This window comes from Prionailurus viverrinus, chromosome D3 (assembly GCF_022837055.1).
Source record: "Prionailurus viverrinus isolate Anna chromosome D3, UM_Priviv_1.0, whole genome shotgun sequence".
NCBI classification, from domain to species: Eukaryota; Metazoa; Chordata; class Mammalia; order Carnivora; family Felidae; genus Prionailurus; species Prionailurus viverrinus.
The window spans coordinates 6,160,912-6,177,449 of record NC_062572.1 but is presented as its reverse complement, the minus strand read 5'-3'; the positions used below and the strand labels follow the sequence as shown (position 1 = coordinate 6,177,449).

The following is a 16,538-nucleotide window of genomic DNA, read 5'->3' as shown; positions in this document are numbered from 1 at the left end:
AAAACGCTTTATCAGCATTTCTTAAAAGCATCAACGTTGTTAACATCAGTATTGTTGCGAATGCCCTCTGCCGCTTAAGTAATGACATTAAAATGAATTTATCCAACGAATCGCAGATGAAAGAGTTAAGAACCCAAATGATCTTCCGTCGCAAGTAAAAGGATTCATTTCTTTTTTTTATATAAGAATTAACAATATTTTCCAAGAGACCTGTTAGATTGATGTGTTTATATGTACCACAATAAAAATCGGATACACACAAATAACTGTTTTGTACTTTGGACTGTAAACGTAAACTAAACCTACTGAGTAATTACAACATGATGCAGAGAAACAAAACTATTTCATTTTAAGGTGTTTCGGTAGTGTGTGTATATATATGTAGACCCACATATATACACTTGTATAGATCTCACAAGTCTTAAAACCTTTTCCAAAAAATATTTCGTGTATGAACATTTAGCCAAAACAAATACGTAAATTCAAAGCATCTTTGGGGATAAAAGTCACTTTAAACGTGAGCATCTTTTTCCTTACAATTCAACAGCAAGAAAAATGCAGACAAATTCTTGGCGATGTAAAAAAAAAAAAAGTCCCCATTTAATAAAACAATAACAATGCTCTTTATAGAAGGCTCAAACCTAAAAATCTCAAAAAAGAACCCAGCAATTCTAGCTTTAACACTCTTACAGGTAGGTTTCTGGAAATGCGTAATATAATAAAGTACCACGGTCGCGGAGCTTGTGTTTTGCAATGAGACCTATTACTGCAACCTAAATTACGGAGCACGATTATATCTCCTCTTAGGTCACCCCACTTTCGTTATTGGAATAGATCATACTCTTAAGTATCAAAGCTTGAAATTAAATAACACAGGTCAGCAGGAACACGTAAGTCAGATCAACTAGAGTCACTCACTGTAGCCGACGGCAGCTCTGTAGTCAAGCCTGGAGCTCTACTGCATATTAGCATTACGCTCAATTTCAGGAATTACAAGCAAATCGTTATTTGGGGTAATCTCCAGCCCACATCAAAGCTTCAGAAAAGGGCTGTAAGGTAGATACTTACGTAAAGGGTTATCAGAAAGAGAGACAATATAACTTATCGGGGAGGGTCTCTAACGTCCACAGTGTGTTAAAACGCATGAAAAAGGCGAGGTGGATTCAGACGGCCTCCTCCCCACAGCCTCCCAGACAAAGCAGGGCCAGGCCCTCGGGCGCTCCTGGTGCACCTGCAATGCGGATCCCTCGCCCCACAATCCCACCCCGAGGCTGGCAGGAGCAGCCCCTGGGCCGGCCGCTCCTGCCCCATCGCATTGGCTTGGGTGCGCGGTGCGGACGGTCCGCAGCCTGGACTGGAGCCCTGGCAAAGGCATCCCCCTCCCCATAACGGGCTGCAAGACGCCGCAGGCAGCCGGCGCGGGGGTCGCTGCGCTTCATTTCTGCCCTCCTCTCCGCCTTTTCGTGTCTCCCGCACGTCCCCCGACCCCCCGAGGTGTTTCCGCAAGGGGACACCCTTCCCCGTCGGCGAGCCCTGGGGGTGAGACGGGAGGACCCCCTCCCCCTGCAGCGAGGGCTTTTAGAACAGCCTAAATAAATTCCTGTCCGGACAGGTGCCCCCGCCCCCCGCCGGCGCCCGCAGAGCCTCCCCAGAGGTACCGCCAGGTGAGCGGGGCTGCACTCGGTCACACCTCGGGCCCCGCCTCACCTGCGGGCGCGGCCGTCGCGGTCCTTCAGGCGGCTCCCCCCCTCGGCGCGGTCCTCCCGGCGGGCGGCTGCGGGGGCTGGCGGCCCATGGGCGGGGCGGCGGGCGGGGCTGGCTCCCGGCTTCGGCCCTGCCCCGGCCGGGCGGCCGAGGGAGGTCAGTGGGCGCCGCCCGCCGAACGCATCTCGCCGGCTCCCACCCGAGCGCTCGCCGCGGTGCACGCCGGGAGCGGGGGCCGGGGCGGCGAGGCCAGGCCGCGCTGACCGGGCGGACGGCTGAGGCGCCGGCGCGGCGGCGGGTCTGTCTGCGGGGCAGGGCGGGGGCGGCCGCTCGAGAGTCACTTCGCGGGGAGGGGACGATGCCCCACTCCCCCGGCTGTGGTGGGGCAGGGGACGGGGACCGAGGGGCAGGGAGGGTCTGGCCGGTGGGACGCAGGCGCAGAGCTCAGGTGCGGCCGCACTGCGGTTGCCCAGGGTAACGCGGGCCCGGGTGGGGCGGGGAAGGAGGAGCGAGCGGGCGAGCGGGAGCGCGCGCGCAGGGCCGGGGTTGCGGGGGTGGGTACCCGGGACCAGCCTGGGATTGGGGGGGGGGCGGGGAGGGCGCGCGCGGGCGGCCGACGGGGGCGGAGGCGAGGGGGGTTGCCGGGGCGAGGGCCGGACGGCGCGCATGCGTGCGGCCCCCGCTCCCCCCGGGGCTCGTCGGCCCCGTGCGTGCGCACGCGCGCTGTCCCCCGGAGGCGTCTGGGTGTGCGGAGCGCGCGCGCGCGGCTCGGAGGCGCACCTGTGAGGTGTCCCTTGAGGAGAGGGAGGGTGGGTGCGCGGAGCCCGCGGCCTGGGGCGCTTCAACCCCTCACTTGGAGTGAGTTGTCGGGCGGCCGGGCTGCAGTCTATTTCTTTTCGGGAACGAGGCGGGGGCGGGGGGCGAAAGGGGAGCGGGCTCCGGCTTGGAGGGAGGATGAGTGGGTTAAAGAAAAGAAAAACAACCCATCACTTAGGATGGGCCTCGGGCCGGGGCCGGCCCCTGGGCGTCGGTAGGAAAGGTCAGAGCGCCCCCCACCCCCACCCCCCACCCCCCACCCCCCGCAGCCGGGCGGCGCGGCGGCCACCGGGCAGGCCCCGCGGAGGGCGGCCTGGCCGCGGGGCCTCGGCGGGCCGGCGCGGGCCCCGCGGCGCCGGCAGCGGGGAGCGGGGGTCACAGATGGCGGCCGGGGTGCGCGGCGAGGGCTGGGCAGCGGCAGGGGCGAGGCCGGGCGGAGGCCCCGCGGGAGCCGGACTCCCGAGCCGGGCTCCATTGTTGTCGGAGCCGAGGGAAGGGGGAGCGAGACCGCTTACGAAGCCCGTGGAGCCGCGCCTTGGAGCCTTTCCAGGCGGGTCCCCGGAGAGGCGGTAATGGCCGCGCCGAGGGCGCGGGGAGCCGGGCTGCGGCGCCGAGAAGCCCGGCTGCGTGGTGTGATGCTGTGTGTGTGTGTGTGTGTGCGTGTGTGTGTTTTTAGAGCGCCCTGCGTCCCAGCAGAGCCGGCCGAGCCCCCTGCCCAGGTGATGAGGAAGCCTCCGCGCCCCCAGCGCAGATCGCCGCTGCCGCTGGACGCCTCCTCCATTGTTTGACCACAAGGGCCGGATTCTCACCCAGGTAAACCGGATGGCCGCGCAGCCGAGCTCCCTCTCAGCTCCCACCTCCAAAGGAATCCTCTCCTCTTTCAGGACTTGACTTCCGTGTGCTCACTGTCCCCTGCTCCTGATTAACTCCGTATCTCCACCTCCCAGACATTTTCCCATCCGGATTAATCTGCCCGCATCTCTCTGCCAAGTCACCTCTCATTTCCCTCAAAACTCGGCTCCTTTGTGAGCCCTTCCTTGCCGAACTCTAACGACTCCGATCTCTCTAGGAGGAGCCCGCTCTGTACTCTTTCCAGTTGCTAGTTTGTTTGTTGGTTGTCTTGCTGCAACAAAGGAGACCAGGTACTAAAAAAAAAAAAAATAATAATAATAATAATAATTTTAAGTTACTGCTTTTTTTTTTTTTTTAAACGAGCGTTCTGTGACGTTTAGACAGTTTCTTGTTTGAACAGGATGGGACCTTTTTTTTTTTTTTCGTTTATATTATTTGGTCTTCTCTTTTAGAGAGGCCCCTACTTCCTTTATGGAGGCATAGCTTTTAGAGCAGAAGAGTGACCTTTCTGTTTAGCCCACAGGTTAATTTAAATTAAAAAAAAAATTTTTTTTTTTTAAATAAGTAAAGCAATGCATTTTCTTTGTAAAAATGGAAATAGCACAGACATGGTCACTACCGGTCCCTGTCTCCAGAGATGATAACTATTTTATGTCCGCTGTGTATCCTTCTAGATCTTTTCAAATGTGTTTCCGCGTGTGTACTTGTATTATCTTTGTTTTAGCGAGGACTGGTGCACCCTTATCTTCCGGTTTCAGCATCGGGCGTGTTAACTCGTTTGTAAGAGCTGCTGCATCACGTTTCGTAGTTTGGGTACACCATAGTTTATTTAGCTGTTTCCCAGATTGATGGCCATTTAAATTTTAACTTTATTTAAAACAGCTCTTCTGGCGGTGGTTCTCTGGTGAAATGAAATTTTAGTGAAGGGAGCACAGAGCTACACTAATTACAGAGAGGAGGCCTTTAGGATGGGGGTTCTCTTTGGTTAAGAAATTTACATGTGGGACCTCTGCCCCTCCCCCAGTATAATCATGACTCTACTACTTTCAAGTCTTGTGACCTTGAGGAGGACAGCCACTCTAAGCCTCCGGTTCCTTTTCTATAAATGCTAATACTTGCTGGGTCTGCTCCTCACAGTTCAGTGACATGATGCGTGTGAAAGTCCTTTGCAGGATGTAAACTGGTATGTAAATGCTGATTTTATTAGCTTTTGTGAGCCAAAAGGATTTTTTTATTTGCAACGTGGTGTACGTCTTTTTTGACCGGCTGTGTCTGTTACAGAGATCACCAACTCTGAGTGCTCTTTAGTTTGTGATTTTGCTGTAATTTTCTTATCAAGTACCGTTAACCTGTTAGACTTCTTGAAGAGTATTTGACAGAGCATATTTTTCCTAGTGTTGTACATGCTCTAAGAGATAAGATATATACGTTAGTTGACTGTGAATAAAGTATCAGCAAACAACACTACGCAAAACAAAACTTATTTCCTACTGATACAAATTTGTGTATGTATTTTCCTGTGGCGGCATCAGATTCAGTTTAGCTTTTATGTTCTTGGGGTAAAATGTATTCTAACTGAATTTGCAGGCAGTATCAGAATTTTAACCGTTTAAATATCGATTCAGTGACGTGGTGGGTATTATTTTAAGATGCAAGAAATACAGTGAGGGGTTTTGTAGGTATTTTTATTTCGTTCAGATACATATGAATGCTTGCAGTGTGGCCAGCAAAATCAATTTGTTCCTGTTCTCTTGGAGGTTGTAATCTATGGGGGTGGAGGGAACCAGAGAGTAAACAACCACACAACTGCACGTACAATCACAAACGGTGGTATCTGTTAGGAAAGTTAGGTAGTACCAGTTACGAGAGAGTGTATATATAAAGGGGAACAAATTTTGGATGGTGGGAAGAAGGCCCGGGAAAGACTTTTTTGCAGAAATAAGATTTGAGCTGAGATCTGAAGGGTGAGTAGGTGTTCGTGTAGAGTGAAGTGGGGGATAATTTTCCAGGCAGGGGAATGGCATGTGGGAAGGCCCTGAAGGGGGAGAGAGCTTTGCCCATTCCAGGAACTGAAAGAATGGCTTGTGGATGGATTCTGGTGGGTGAGGGGGAAGCGTGGCTAGGCAGGGGGCCAGATCATGTAGGGTCTTGTAGGACAGGTTAAGGATGTTTTATTTTATTCTGAGTGAAATGGGAAACCATTGCAAGGGTTGGGTTTGAAGCAGGGGAATGACATAATCAGATCTGCATTTTTAAACAGCCACTCCAGCTGCTACATGCAGAATGTGGAGGTGGTGGGCAGAGTGGAAGTCAGGGAGATGAGGTTGGCCATTTTAGAAGTCTGTCTGGAAGAGAGGTGATCTTTCCCTTGGAGTTCACAGTGAATTCAAACGGCCACTAAACTATGGGCAGATAGATAGTTTGATTTTAAAAATCCTTATTTCTTATTTTCAAGAAGTAGGCACTTTTTAATGCTAAAGTATACATAGAAATGAAACTAGTTATCCACATTGTACTTAATAGAAAAGTATTAGAGTCAAGTTAAAAATTAGGATATTATTTAACAGCTGTTTATAAGTTTTATCAAAGCAGTAATGCATGGAATAAGAGTGAGGGAAGGATCCAAAATGAAAAGAAGTATTTGTAGATGCTATCAGCTGCAAAAATGAGAATGACAAAAAACTATCAGACAAAAATTGAGGAAGTGACTGGGTACACAATGCATATATAAAATTTATAGCTTTCTGAATACCAAAAATAACCGGGCAGAAACTAAAATGGAAAAGAAAAAAACAACAACAAAAAACCCCAAACAGGCTCTGATCACAATGCAACGAAATAGCGTAAAACATGTAAGTACAGCCTTACAAAGATAAGTGCAGTCTACACAGAGGAGACCATAAATATCCTGAAAGATATGAGAGAATGTCTTAAATGGAAAAATAGGCTGTATTCCTGGATGTGATGTTTAAACATTATAGAACTATCCATTTTGGGATAAACTGGACAGAATAATTATGAGTAATGAGGTGGGACAAGTTCTCTCTGATATCAAATGTGTTATAGAGCCACGTTCTAAACGGTGTCATGCTGGCTTTATAATATCTGTACAGGTCACTGGAATCTATCCAGCACCCCCCAAATACACATGGGAGTGTATAGTAAATGATAAATCATCATGAATGCCCCCTAAATCATAAAGAAAATGTGAGAGCAGATATTAAACATCTGGAAAAGAGGGTTCTGTATGCTGAGGTGGGCAAAGACTTTGTAATCAATCAAACAGACTTGAACTAGAATCTTTTTTTTTGAAGACTCAAGGATTTTTTTAATGTTTACTTTTGAGAGGGAGATAGCGAGCAGTGGAGGGGCGGGGGGGGGGGGGGGCGGACAGAGGATCGGAAGCTGGTTGTGTGCCGACAGCAGATCTCACGATCATGACCTGAGCTGAAGTTGAACACTTAACCGCGTAACCAACTGAGCCACCCAGGCGCCCCTGAACTAGAATCTTCTAAGTGAAGAAAATATCTGCCGTGCAGGTGTTGTGAGGGAAAGAGGTCGAGATCCTGGTAACTCTGGGGCACTCAGATCTGTTAGTAGTTAAAGATCAGTGGATTAGACTACAAAAAATTTAAAACTTACATAAGAAGAGAAGGAAAACAAAACCCTAGGATTAGAAGCCAAACCACAAAGTAGGAAAATATTTGTGACAAACATAAGTGAAGACTTAATACCTTCAGCATGTAAAGAACTCACATGGATCAATGAGGAAAATAATATAAGTCCACACACAAGTGGTTGCAGGATGTGGACAGACAGTTCACTGGATAATTTGTTAAAGATGTGGAAAGATGTGTACTGTCACTAACAATCAAATAGTTTGTCATTAGTCATACGGAAAAGTTAGATTTTATTCTCAAGAGCAACAAAACCAGAAGACGCTTAAAAATCAATGCACAAAAACGTTATGAAGAAAAATCTTTACCTAAACAACTGAAAAGCTAACCTAAATAAACGGACAAACATTACATGTTATTGGAGGGGAAAGCATCATTGTAAACACTGAAATATTCTAGAAGTTACACTGTAATTTTAATGTAGTTTCACATGAAATTCCAGTGAGAATTACTTCTGGACACTTGATAAGTTGCTTCTAAAATTCATCTGGAGGAGTAAATGTTCTAGAATGGCCAAGAAATGTTTTAAATGGAAAAATAGTGATAGAGGATTTGCCATACCAGATATCAAAACATGCTGTAATGCTGCAGTAATATAAATGCTGAGTGCAGGAATAGGCAGGTTGCTACATAGAGCAAAGTAGAATCCAGTAGTAGGACCTATTTCCATATAGGAATTTAGAGTAGAATAAAGTTGGTATTTTGACACAGTTGGGGAATGATTGTTCATTATATTGTGTAAGGATAAGTGACTATTTGGGAAGAAAGATTTTACTTCCCCATGTTCAAAATGAGTTTTATGTAGATTAAAGAACTAATTCAAGGGGAGCTTGGGTGGCTCAGTCAGTTGAGCATCCCAACTCTTGATTTCGGCTCAGGTTGTGATCCCAGGGTTGTGGAATCAAATCCTGCATTGGGCTCCATGCTGACTGTGGAGCCTGCTTTGGATTCTCTCCCCATCTCTGCTTCTCTCCCCTACTTGAGTATGTGCATATATGCGCTCTCTCTAAAACAAACAAACAAAAACCCCTCAAGAACAAAAGAAAAACTGTAAAGTTTTTAGAAGAAAATAAAGGGAATTATGTTGGAGGATGTATTATGGAAGATACGATTTGTTTTTTGGAGACATTTAGGCAAGACCAAGACCTAACATCGTAAGGAAAAGATTAATTAATCATTATCAAAGTTGATATTTTTGTGTGACAAAAGACATTTACAAGGTGATAGCCTGGGGAAAAGCTTGTAATGTGTACAGAGAGGTAAAGAGTAACAGAATGAACAATTAAATGATTGGAGCATAGAATAGTTCTCAGAGAAAGGATTTCAGCATCACTTGTGATTAGGGAAATGAAAATTAAAACAACTAGATTGGGGTGCCTGGGTGGCTTTGTTAAGCATCCGACTGGCTCAGGTCATGATCTCAGCTGCTCCTGAGTTCAAGGTCCACGTCGGGCTCTGTGCTGACAGCTCAGAGCCTGGAGCCTGCTTGTTTTCTGTATGTCCCTCTCTTTGCCCCTCACCCGTTCACACTCTGTCTCTCTGTGTCTCTCAAAAATAAATAAATGTTAAAAAACAAAATGAAACAATTAAATTTTTTTTCACTGGGGGCTAATCTGCAACAATTAAAAAGATATTTGAAGGTGTGGAGAAAAAGGTACCTAATACTTTGTTGGGAATGCAAAATTGGATCTACCTTTTTAAAAAAACAATTTGACAGAAGCTATAAAAATTTTAAAAAACGTGTTTTGATCTAGCAGATACACCTCAAGGGATCTGTAATATTCTCGTAAGAGAACACAGGTTAATATGAACGAAGTCAATTGCAGCGTCATTTATAATAAAAAATGGAAATTTTGGTGCCTCTATACTATGGAACGTTCTGTAACTTTTAAAAAGAGAGGTAGGTTTGTATGCATTGACATAGCCTGGATGGATGCCTAGGATATATTATTGAGCCAAAAAGGCAAATTGAATTCCATTTTTTGGTAAGGTAACACAATATATTCATACGTGTGTGTGTTCTAAATAAAAATAGAAAAAGGTCCAGAAGGATACATGGAGAAAATATTTAACTGTGACTACTTTTGAGGGAAAAGCAGAGGAGAGACTTTTTTTATTTCACATGTATTTGCATTGTTTGAATTTTTTTTATAACGAGTATTTACTTTTGTAATTAGGATGTTACAATTTCTCACTTACAATTCAACGAAGGCCTAACTTTAGACCAAGAAATTACAATACCTAGTACTTAGGATGCGGTGAAAATGTCCTATTATGTTACAATGGCTATATGTATCAAGAGCCTTCAGAGTATTCATATTTCTTGATATAAGAACCATCAAGGGCATATTTTTAGATAGAGAACAAAAGATGTGTATCATAGAATTATTATTTAGGGTGCATTTGCAGAATGATTAAGTTGTGGTACATCCAGTGGACAATGTATGACTATTAGAATGCCTGTGACAGTGTTAAGTGGTAGAAAAGCAGGATACAGAATTGCATACATGACGTGATTCGTACTCTTAATAAAAAATCCCAACAACCCTCCTCAAAAACCTATGATAGAAAGGTGTCGAAAAGAAATTAGATGAAAATCTTAAAAATTATGGACTTTAGGTGGTAGGATGTTGGGTGATTTAAAATTTTTTACTTATATTTTCCAAGTTTATATTTATTATATTTATAATGGAATATTTACTTTTTAAAAGTACATTATATACAGGACATATGTTAGCTGTATGGTTAATAGGTATGTGCATTTTTAGAAATAGGTAAGCCCTATCCTCTATTAAAGCATACTCTAAAATGTACTCTAAAAACTAATATCTGAACATTTTTGAGTGATGCATTTGGAATAAATTTGAATGAATTTTGTTGCTTTTGGCATTTGGAGGAAAATTGCTTCTAGCAATATAATTTGCACAATAAAAATAGATCTCATTTCTAATTTTATATCTGTAGAATAAATGCAGAAACTTAAACATGGGCCACGGGATTTCTTTTCATGTTAACTCGCTGTGTTTCGAACACACAGATCTGGTCACAGAGCAAGTTGCATTTAATGGAGTCTTTCAGGATGAGGAGGTCCAGCCAGCTGGACCATAGGCAGAAGCACCAAGAGCATGGCTATCGTGCAGGGCCTGTGAACGGGTCAGCAGAGTGGAGCCCTGGGTACTGACCGGGGGGGGGGGGGGGGGGGGGGGATGCGTTACGCATGAGGCTACAGAGGTTACCATCAAGGCACATGGATTCATCCCCTTATCAAGTGTAATTGTGGCCCGGCAGTGGGTAGTGTGGATGTGGAGTAACGTGCTTTAGTGGACAAATTCAAGTGTGGTAAGAGGAGATAGATTACAGGACATGGAAGGGCTCTGGGAGCACATGGGAAGACATTGCACATAATCCAGTCTTCCTAGGAAAAGTGATGTCTAAGGTGAGCTCGAAGGTAAATGAAGGGAACAGCTAGTGTTACGGCCTGAAGGTAAAAAGTGTGGGGAGAAGAGGGTAGTAGTCAAGGCATAGTAGCAAACAAGGCCTGAGGAGTTTGAAGAGACTTGGTGTGAGGGGAACTAGAATTGGAGTGGGTGGCGGTGAGAGATGAACCAAGAGGTAAGTAGGAGCTGACGTTGTTCAAAGTTTAAAAACCTTATGAATAAATTTGGAAATTACGCTGAAAGTTGCTGGGGCCCTTTGAAGAACTTTAAGCAGGGTACTAGCAACCCGTTTTACACATTTTATTTTATTTTATTTTATTTTATTTTATTTTATTTTATTTTATTTTATTTACTTTTTGAGGGAAGCATTGTGTACACGCACATGTGAGCAGGGGAGGGGCAGAGGGAGAGAGAAGGAATCCTAAGCAGGCCTCACGTCCAGCATGGAGCCCGATGTGGGGCTTGATCTTAGGACTGTGAGATGCTGACCCGAGCCAGAATCAAGTCAGACGCTCAACTGACTGAGCCACCAGGCAGCACCCCCACTCCCAATTTTACATCTTAGAAAGATTACCTTGTGGTGGACAATGGATTAGAAGGAGGCAAGACTGGAGGCTTTTTGTAGGGGAAGATGACTGTGGCACAAGTACAGCCCAGACGGCATAGGTGGAATGGGGAATATATTCAGGAGGTAGAGAGGAGATCGAGGGGACAGGACTTCATGAGAGGAAGGAGGGTGGCTGATAACCAGGTTTCTGGCTCGGGCAGCTGAGGGGCTGGTGGGCCCATTTCCTGTAGTTGAGAATGTAGTTGTTTTGGTGAGGAGATGACAGATTGAGTTTTGGACGTGCTGAGTGTAAAAGGCTTACAGGACAGACCTGTAGTTCTTCTGAAGATGCTTTTATGCTGCAGATGTACCCTTTGTTATAGGAGTGAGTGGGCACCGTGCACAGGTCTGTTACTAAAATCAGTGTTTATGTGGTAGGTTTTTCTTGGAGTATAATTCTACATTTATAAGTTGTTTATGATTAGGGAATGGCTGTCTAGCTTAAGACTGGACGGTTGACGCCTTTTACATGGAGTTATTTAAGATTGCATGACCCTAACTTTGGATAATATTGTAGTTGTCTTTTGGACTAGACTCTGCCTCTCTGAGCCAGTGGTGGTTTCTCTGAAGAGTGTTGGTGCTCCTGTTGGTAGTCCTGACTACTTGGAGTGACTTTCTGTTGATGTTGACAAACTGGTCCCTTCCACATAGGGACAGGCCAGGACTTGGGCAGGGTAGTGCCCTGTGTCTGCATCCGTCTGGCAGTGCCCACCTCACCATTAGGAGTTGTTGCAGTCCATTGGGGCTCCTATAACAACTACCATAGATTGGGTGGATAAAACAGTAGACGTTTCTTTCTCTCAGTTCTGGAAGTGGAAGTCCAAGATCAAGGTCTGGCAGATTCAGTGTCTGCTGAGGCCCGCTGCCTCATTCATAGGTGGTCATCTTCTCCCTGTGTCCTTGCACGGCAGAGGGGGTAAGGGAGCTTTCTGGGGTCTCTTTTATAAAAGGGGAGTAATCTCATGAGGGCTCCACCCTCATGACCCATTCACCTTCCAGAGGCCTCACCCCTAATACTATCACGTTGGGTATTGAGTTTCAAGATACGAATTTGGTGGGGGGGGGGGGGGGGGCGCACAAACATTTAGTCTACAGTAGAAGTGTAGAAAGAGATCTGAGAATCACTCACGGTGTGCTTGCCATGTGGCTGGTATGGAAGCCACTGGATGGGTGAGAACACGTGGGGCAGAATGAGAAGAAGCTCAAAGCAGAGCCGCAGCATGGGCACATTAAAGGAAAAGGTAAGGGAGAATATGCCTGCAAAAGAATTTATTGGAGAGGAAGGAGGACGTCTTAGATAGAGACCATTTGGTGGTTGAAAGAAATCAACCCAATAAACCCATTGAAATGGCTTAATTGAAGGCGGATTTCTGAGGAGGCCTCCATGGGATCCAAGGTGGTTTCTTCAGCTGGGCCCACCAGTGTTTGGAAAGTCGACAGGAGTCAGCGCGGCTACTGTCTCTGCCTTTGTCCTGAGTCTGTAACCCCTGCCACTTGGCTTCATAGACCCTGCCTTCCCGCCTCCCAATTCTAAATGCTCACGGAAGAGATTCCAGGGCTTCATTGCACCGTTGCGGGCCCAGGGGAGATCTGCCTAGCTGCGTGCCTGAGCCTGGGGGGCTGGTTGGGCAGCGGGTGCGGGGGTGCTCGTGAGACAGCAGAGTCCTGGCAGCTGAGGAGGAAGTTCCAGGAATGTGTGAGAGCGGTCGTTGTGCGTGGCTCCAAGGTGTTATGAAGGGGAAAGGAGTGAAACTGGGTTTGGCAAATTGAAGTCATATAGCCGAGGTTTAAAGAATTACCACAGCTAGTCCTGGAAGAATACTTACAAGATGGACAACCAGTGGCTGTGGTCAGTGATCATTCGTACAGAAATTGGAGGAAGAGAGAGTCTTAAAAAATGACATTTAACTTCGGAGTTGTATCAGCAGCATTGAAAGCTTATTCTAAAAAGCACTAATTTGTGTTGCTTTTCTAACGCTAAAGCATTTCTGTACCTTTATTCTAACTCTGGATTTTGCAGTGTCTCTTGTGTCAGCTGATACGTTATAAGAAATTCAGTAAAGCTATTCTAGAGCTCATTTATTTTTCATATCCCACAAGTTCATAAAATAATCATAGCTTATTTCCACATCTTATTTTGCAGTGCCTTCCATGGTATTGTGACAGATCTTTTGGCCCTTGTAGGCAGAGCAAACCTCTCTCCCAAAAATTATAAATTCTGCCTCTTAGGTAAATGATAAAACTATTCATAGAAATAATCTGAACCTTTTTTTTTTCTGTGAGTAAACTCCATTATGTCCCTCTGGCTTTCAAAATTATTTTTAAGTGTCCATTTCAAACACGTGGGATTAAGCTCGATAGGATTTAAGAATATTTCACGGATTCATAGTACTTGGCATCGGCTAGCAAACGTGTTGGGTTTCCCTGTTAACCAGCTATGTTATGATAGGATTAGGACCTTGTGATAAGCCCCCAGACTCACAATTAGAATCAGGAAACTTGCAGGTTGTACAAATCTATATGATGCTTGGCATCTAGTTAGGTAGTAATTTACTGTGAAATTCACTTCAGGTTCTAATACCTTAGTGTAAGTATCCATGAAGGTTTCTGAGCAGGTGTTTGAGTGCCCTCTTGAGGCATTATGGACAGGTAAAACATAGACTCCTAAAAAGGTTTTTTGTTTTTTAAACTACCCCAGTCAAGAACCAGTGGTCTAGATGGTTGAACTGGGGTGGATGTAAATCGGGAGCAGAGGAGAGCTGAGGTGGAATACAGGGGAATACTAGTACTTAGAGAGGAACAGAGGCTTTCCAGGCAGACTGAGAATGAGGGTTACGTGGCGAGAGTAGAAGACAGAGAATGTGGTTGGTGGTGGTCGGCAAGATAAAGAATTACAGATGCCCTTGGGTTTGGCCAAGAGGAACTTGAGTGGTGTGGTGGTGGTTGGGGAATGAATGGGAAGTAAAGCCGTAGAAATCAGGAAAATAAGTTTTTAAGAGCCTCTATAGGGAAATGGAGGAGAGAGAGAGAAGGTATGGCAGCTAAAGAAGGGATAGGATTAAATACTGGTTTTCCTTATGATAGAAGAAACTTGCATTGCATTTAAATGCTGAAGGAAAAACAAGCGGAGGGAAGACAGAGTTGAAAGATGTGTGGGGATTGGGAGGAGGAGAAGAGAGCTGGCTTTAGAGCGACTAGTCTGGGATGTTGTTGAGGGAGAATGTTGTCTTTTACAGGGACTTGGAAGATGGCCAATGATTTTCAGTTCATTGTGGGAGGATAGGGAAATACTCCTGTAGGCAGCGGGAACTAAAAGTAAGAAGATGAGACTGGTTACAAGAACAGGTGGAATTGTCACAGAGATGGTTCTCATTGAAGCCAAGCCAGTGGTTGAGCTAAAGAATAGTCCGGACACACCTTTGGAGGATACTTGTGTTTAGCCCCAGCACTGAAAGAACTGGTCTGTGCCCTCAGCAGGGCTGCGGGGAGGTGAACAAGTGCCAGAATTGACCACGAAGACTTGTAGGAGCCGGGAATCCGTGAACTGTGAGGAATGGCCTGGTGGCCTTACAAGGAGACCGCCACTTTGAGAGCGGTCTTGCAGAAGTGGTGGAGTCCGAGCGTGTGGGTGGAGAGGGAGAGGGTGCATGGGAGTAGAGACAGAGGTGTGGGGGTGTGGGGAGGTGGGGCACCGAAAGTGACAAGAGCCAGTTGGTCACAGTGAGGCGGGCCGAGGCGCTCCGGAGGGCAGACGGGGGCTTGTCTGTGTGTGGCCGGTTACAGCCATGGGCACAATGCCTGTAGAAGTCTCACATAGGCTTCTTTGCTTTCATAAGATTTAAATTTTATGTAACTTCTGTGCCACCTCCTATTAGAAAAATAGATTTGAGAACAAATTGAGAATCTGACTAAACGGAAGAGAATGTTTAGGTCTATTCGTGACATTTGAGGGGGCTCTTGCACAGGGAAAGCAGAGTAAACGTGACTAAGTTTTTATTTATTATTCCGAAAAGTGTCAACAGTTAAATCCTTTAAATGTGCAGGACCATTTGCAGTCAGGAATAACGTTTTTTCCTTCATTTTGGAAAAACCAGTAGGATGGCTAATGGAGGTTGTTTGGCTTCAGTTTTGTGAAATACATCATTAAGAAAAGATAATAGACTCCTACTACCAGCAGTGCTGAACTAATAGTATGTTTACATTTGGGAGGTAGGGGTCGATTTCTAACTTAGAGTGCTCAGTTTTGAGTGGTAAGGCATGATACTTCGCATCAGCGTATCCAAGGGGTCGGTTGGGCAGGTGCCAGCTTCAGCCCAGACGTGTCTACTGCTGGGGGACTGGCTTGTAGACCTTGGAAGGCCTCCCTGCACTTCTTTCCAGCGGCCTTTACCATGTCATGGAGCTGACATTAAAAGTGTACCCACGTCCCACATGAAATTAGCATAGACAAAACTGTGTGTTAAGCTTCGTTCGACTAGTAGTGGATGGACATTAAACATTGATTGACTCTGATGTTATGATTTTTTTTCATATTTTGCATGCAATAAATGTTTTTCTCAGGTCTTGGCATTTTCATAGGCCCTTGAGATGCTCATAGGCCCTGGGGACTGTGCTGAGGGTGCCTAAGGGCTGAGCCACCCCTGTTCTGCTGGGATGTCTGGGCACGTCTGACAGGGTGGACCTGCCAGGAATCTGTTGGAGGCACCAAACTGCCTCCTGGGCAAACGCCATCCTCAGGGGAGCTGAAGTAACTGTTTCAAGTTAGCTGTTTTTTGTTGCAAGGAGCAGAGAGCTACTCAGACCATTTTGCAAAATGTGGTGCAAGGATGCACCGGGACCAGAGACAGCTCAGGCAGCTGGAGATGAGCCACAGTCTTTCCATGGACAGTAGGGTCTCGCAGGGCGGCTCTCTTTGCTTTTGTGTCTTTTTCCTCTTGCTGCCTCTGGCTTATTCTTTTTCCCTTCCGCATCTGTCTTTTCTCTGCCTTATAGAGATTCTGTTTCCTCCGGACTTTGGTTTGCTGTGATCCTCATAGCTTCTCTAGGTCCTTTGTACATCGTAACCTTTCACATGTATCTCTCCCGGCTAATCACCTCATTCCCAGTAGTTAGCTTCCTGAGAAAGAAAGAGGTTGGAATCAGACTTTGTTGTTGCTTTTGTTGTTACAAGCCACATCAGAGGTCACTGTTAAGCTCTTGGGTCAGGTTTAGAAGCCATGGTGAGGTGAAAAGGAGTTGTCTTGTGGTCCATGGCAGCCTGGGCCTTCCCTTAAAGCTGAGGCCCCTTTCCATCAGCAGAATTTGTAGGCTCATAGGCCCCATGATTGGCATGTGTAGTTCAGTAAGGAAGAAAAACCTGGCCTAATCCCAAAACAATTTGAAATTCTCCCAAATGTATTCCTGCCCTTCAAAGCCCTGTTAACAGCCTTTGTTCTAAGTCACCCT

General features: G+C 46.0%; 2 protein-coding genes across 3 annotated transcripts in view; one reads left to right on the top strand and one right to left on the bottom strand.

Annotated features, from left to right (window-relative positions):
• Nucleotides 1-3,371, bottom strand: part of CCDC92 (coiled-coil domain containing 92) — a 31,485-nt gene extending 28,114 nt beyond the window's left edge. The window contains exon 1 of one of the 2 annotated variants that reach the window (XM_047826685.1): nt 3,330-3,371. The gene's annotated coding sequence lies outside the window, so the exon portion shown is untranslated. Of the gene's footprint in view, nt 1-1,707; nt 1,842-3,329 lie in introns of those variants that run through there. The other variant, XM_047826683.1, reaches the window with a different exon arrangement.
• The window catches only part of LOC125149327 (5E5 antigen-like), a 64,579-nt gene that overhangs the window by 20,720 nt on the left and 27,321 nt on the right, over nt 1-16,538 (top strand). Inside the window, exons 3-4 of the mRNA XM_047828205.1 lie at nt 1,613-2,002; nt 3,197-3,333. Coding sequence (XP_047684161.1) covers nt 1,613-2,002; nt 3,197-3,333 — 527 coding nt within the window. The remainder of the gene's footprint in view (nt 1-1,612; nt 2,003-3,196; nt 3,334-16,538) is intronic.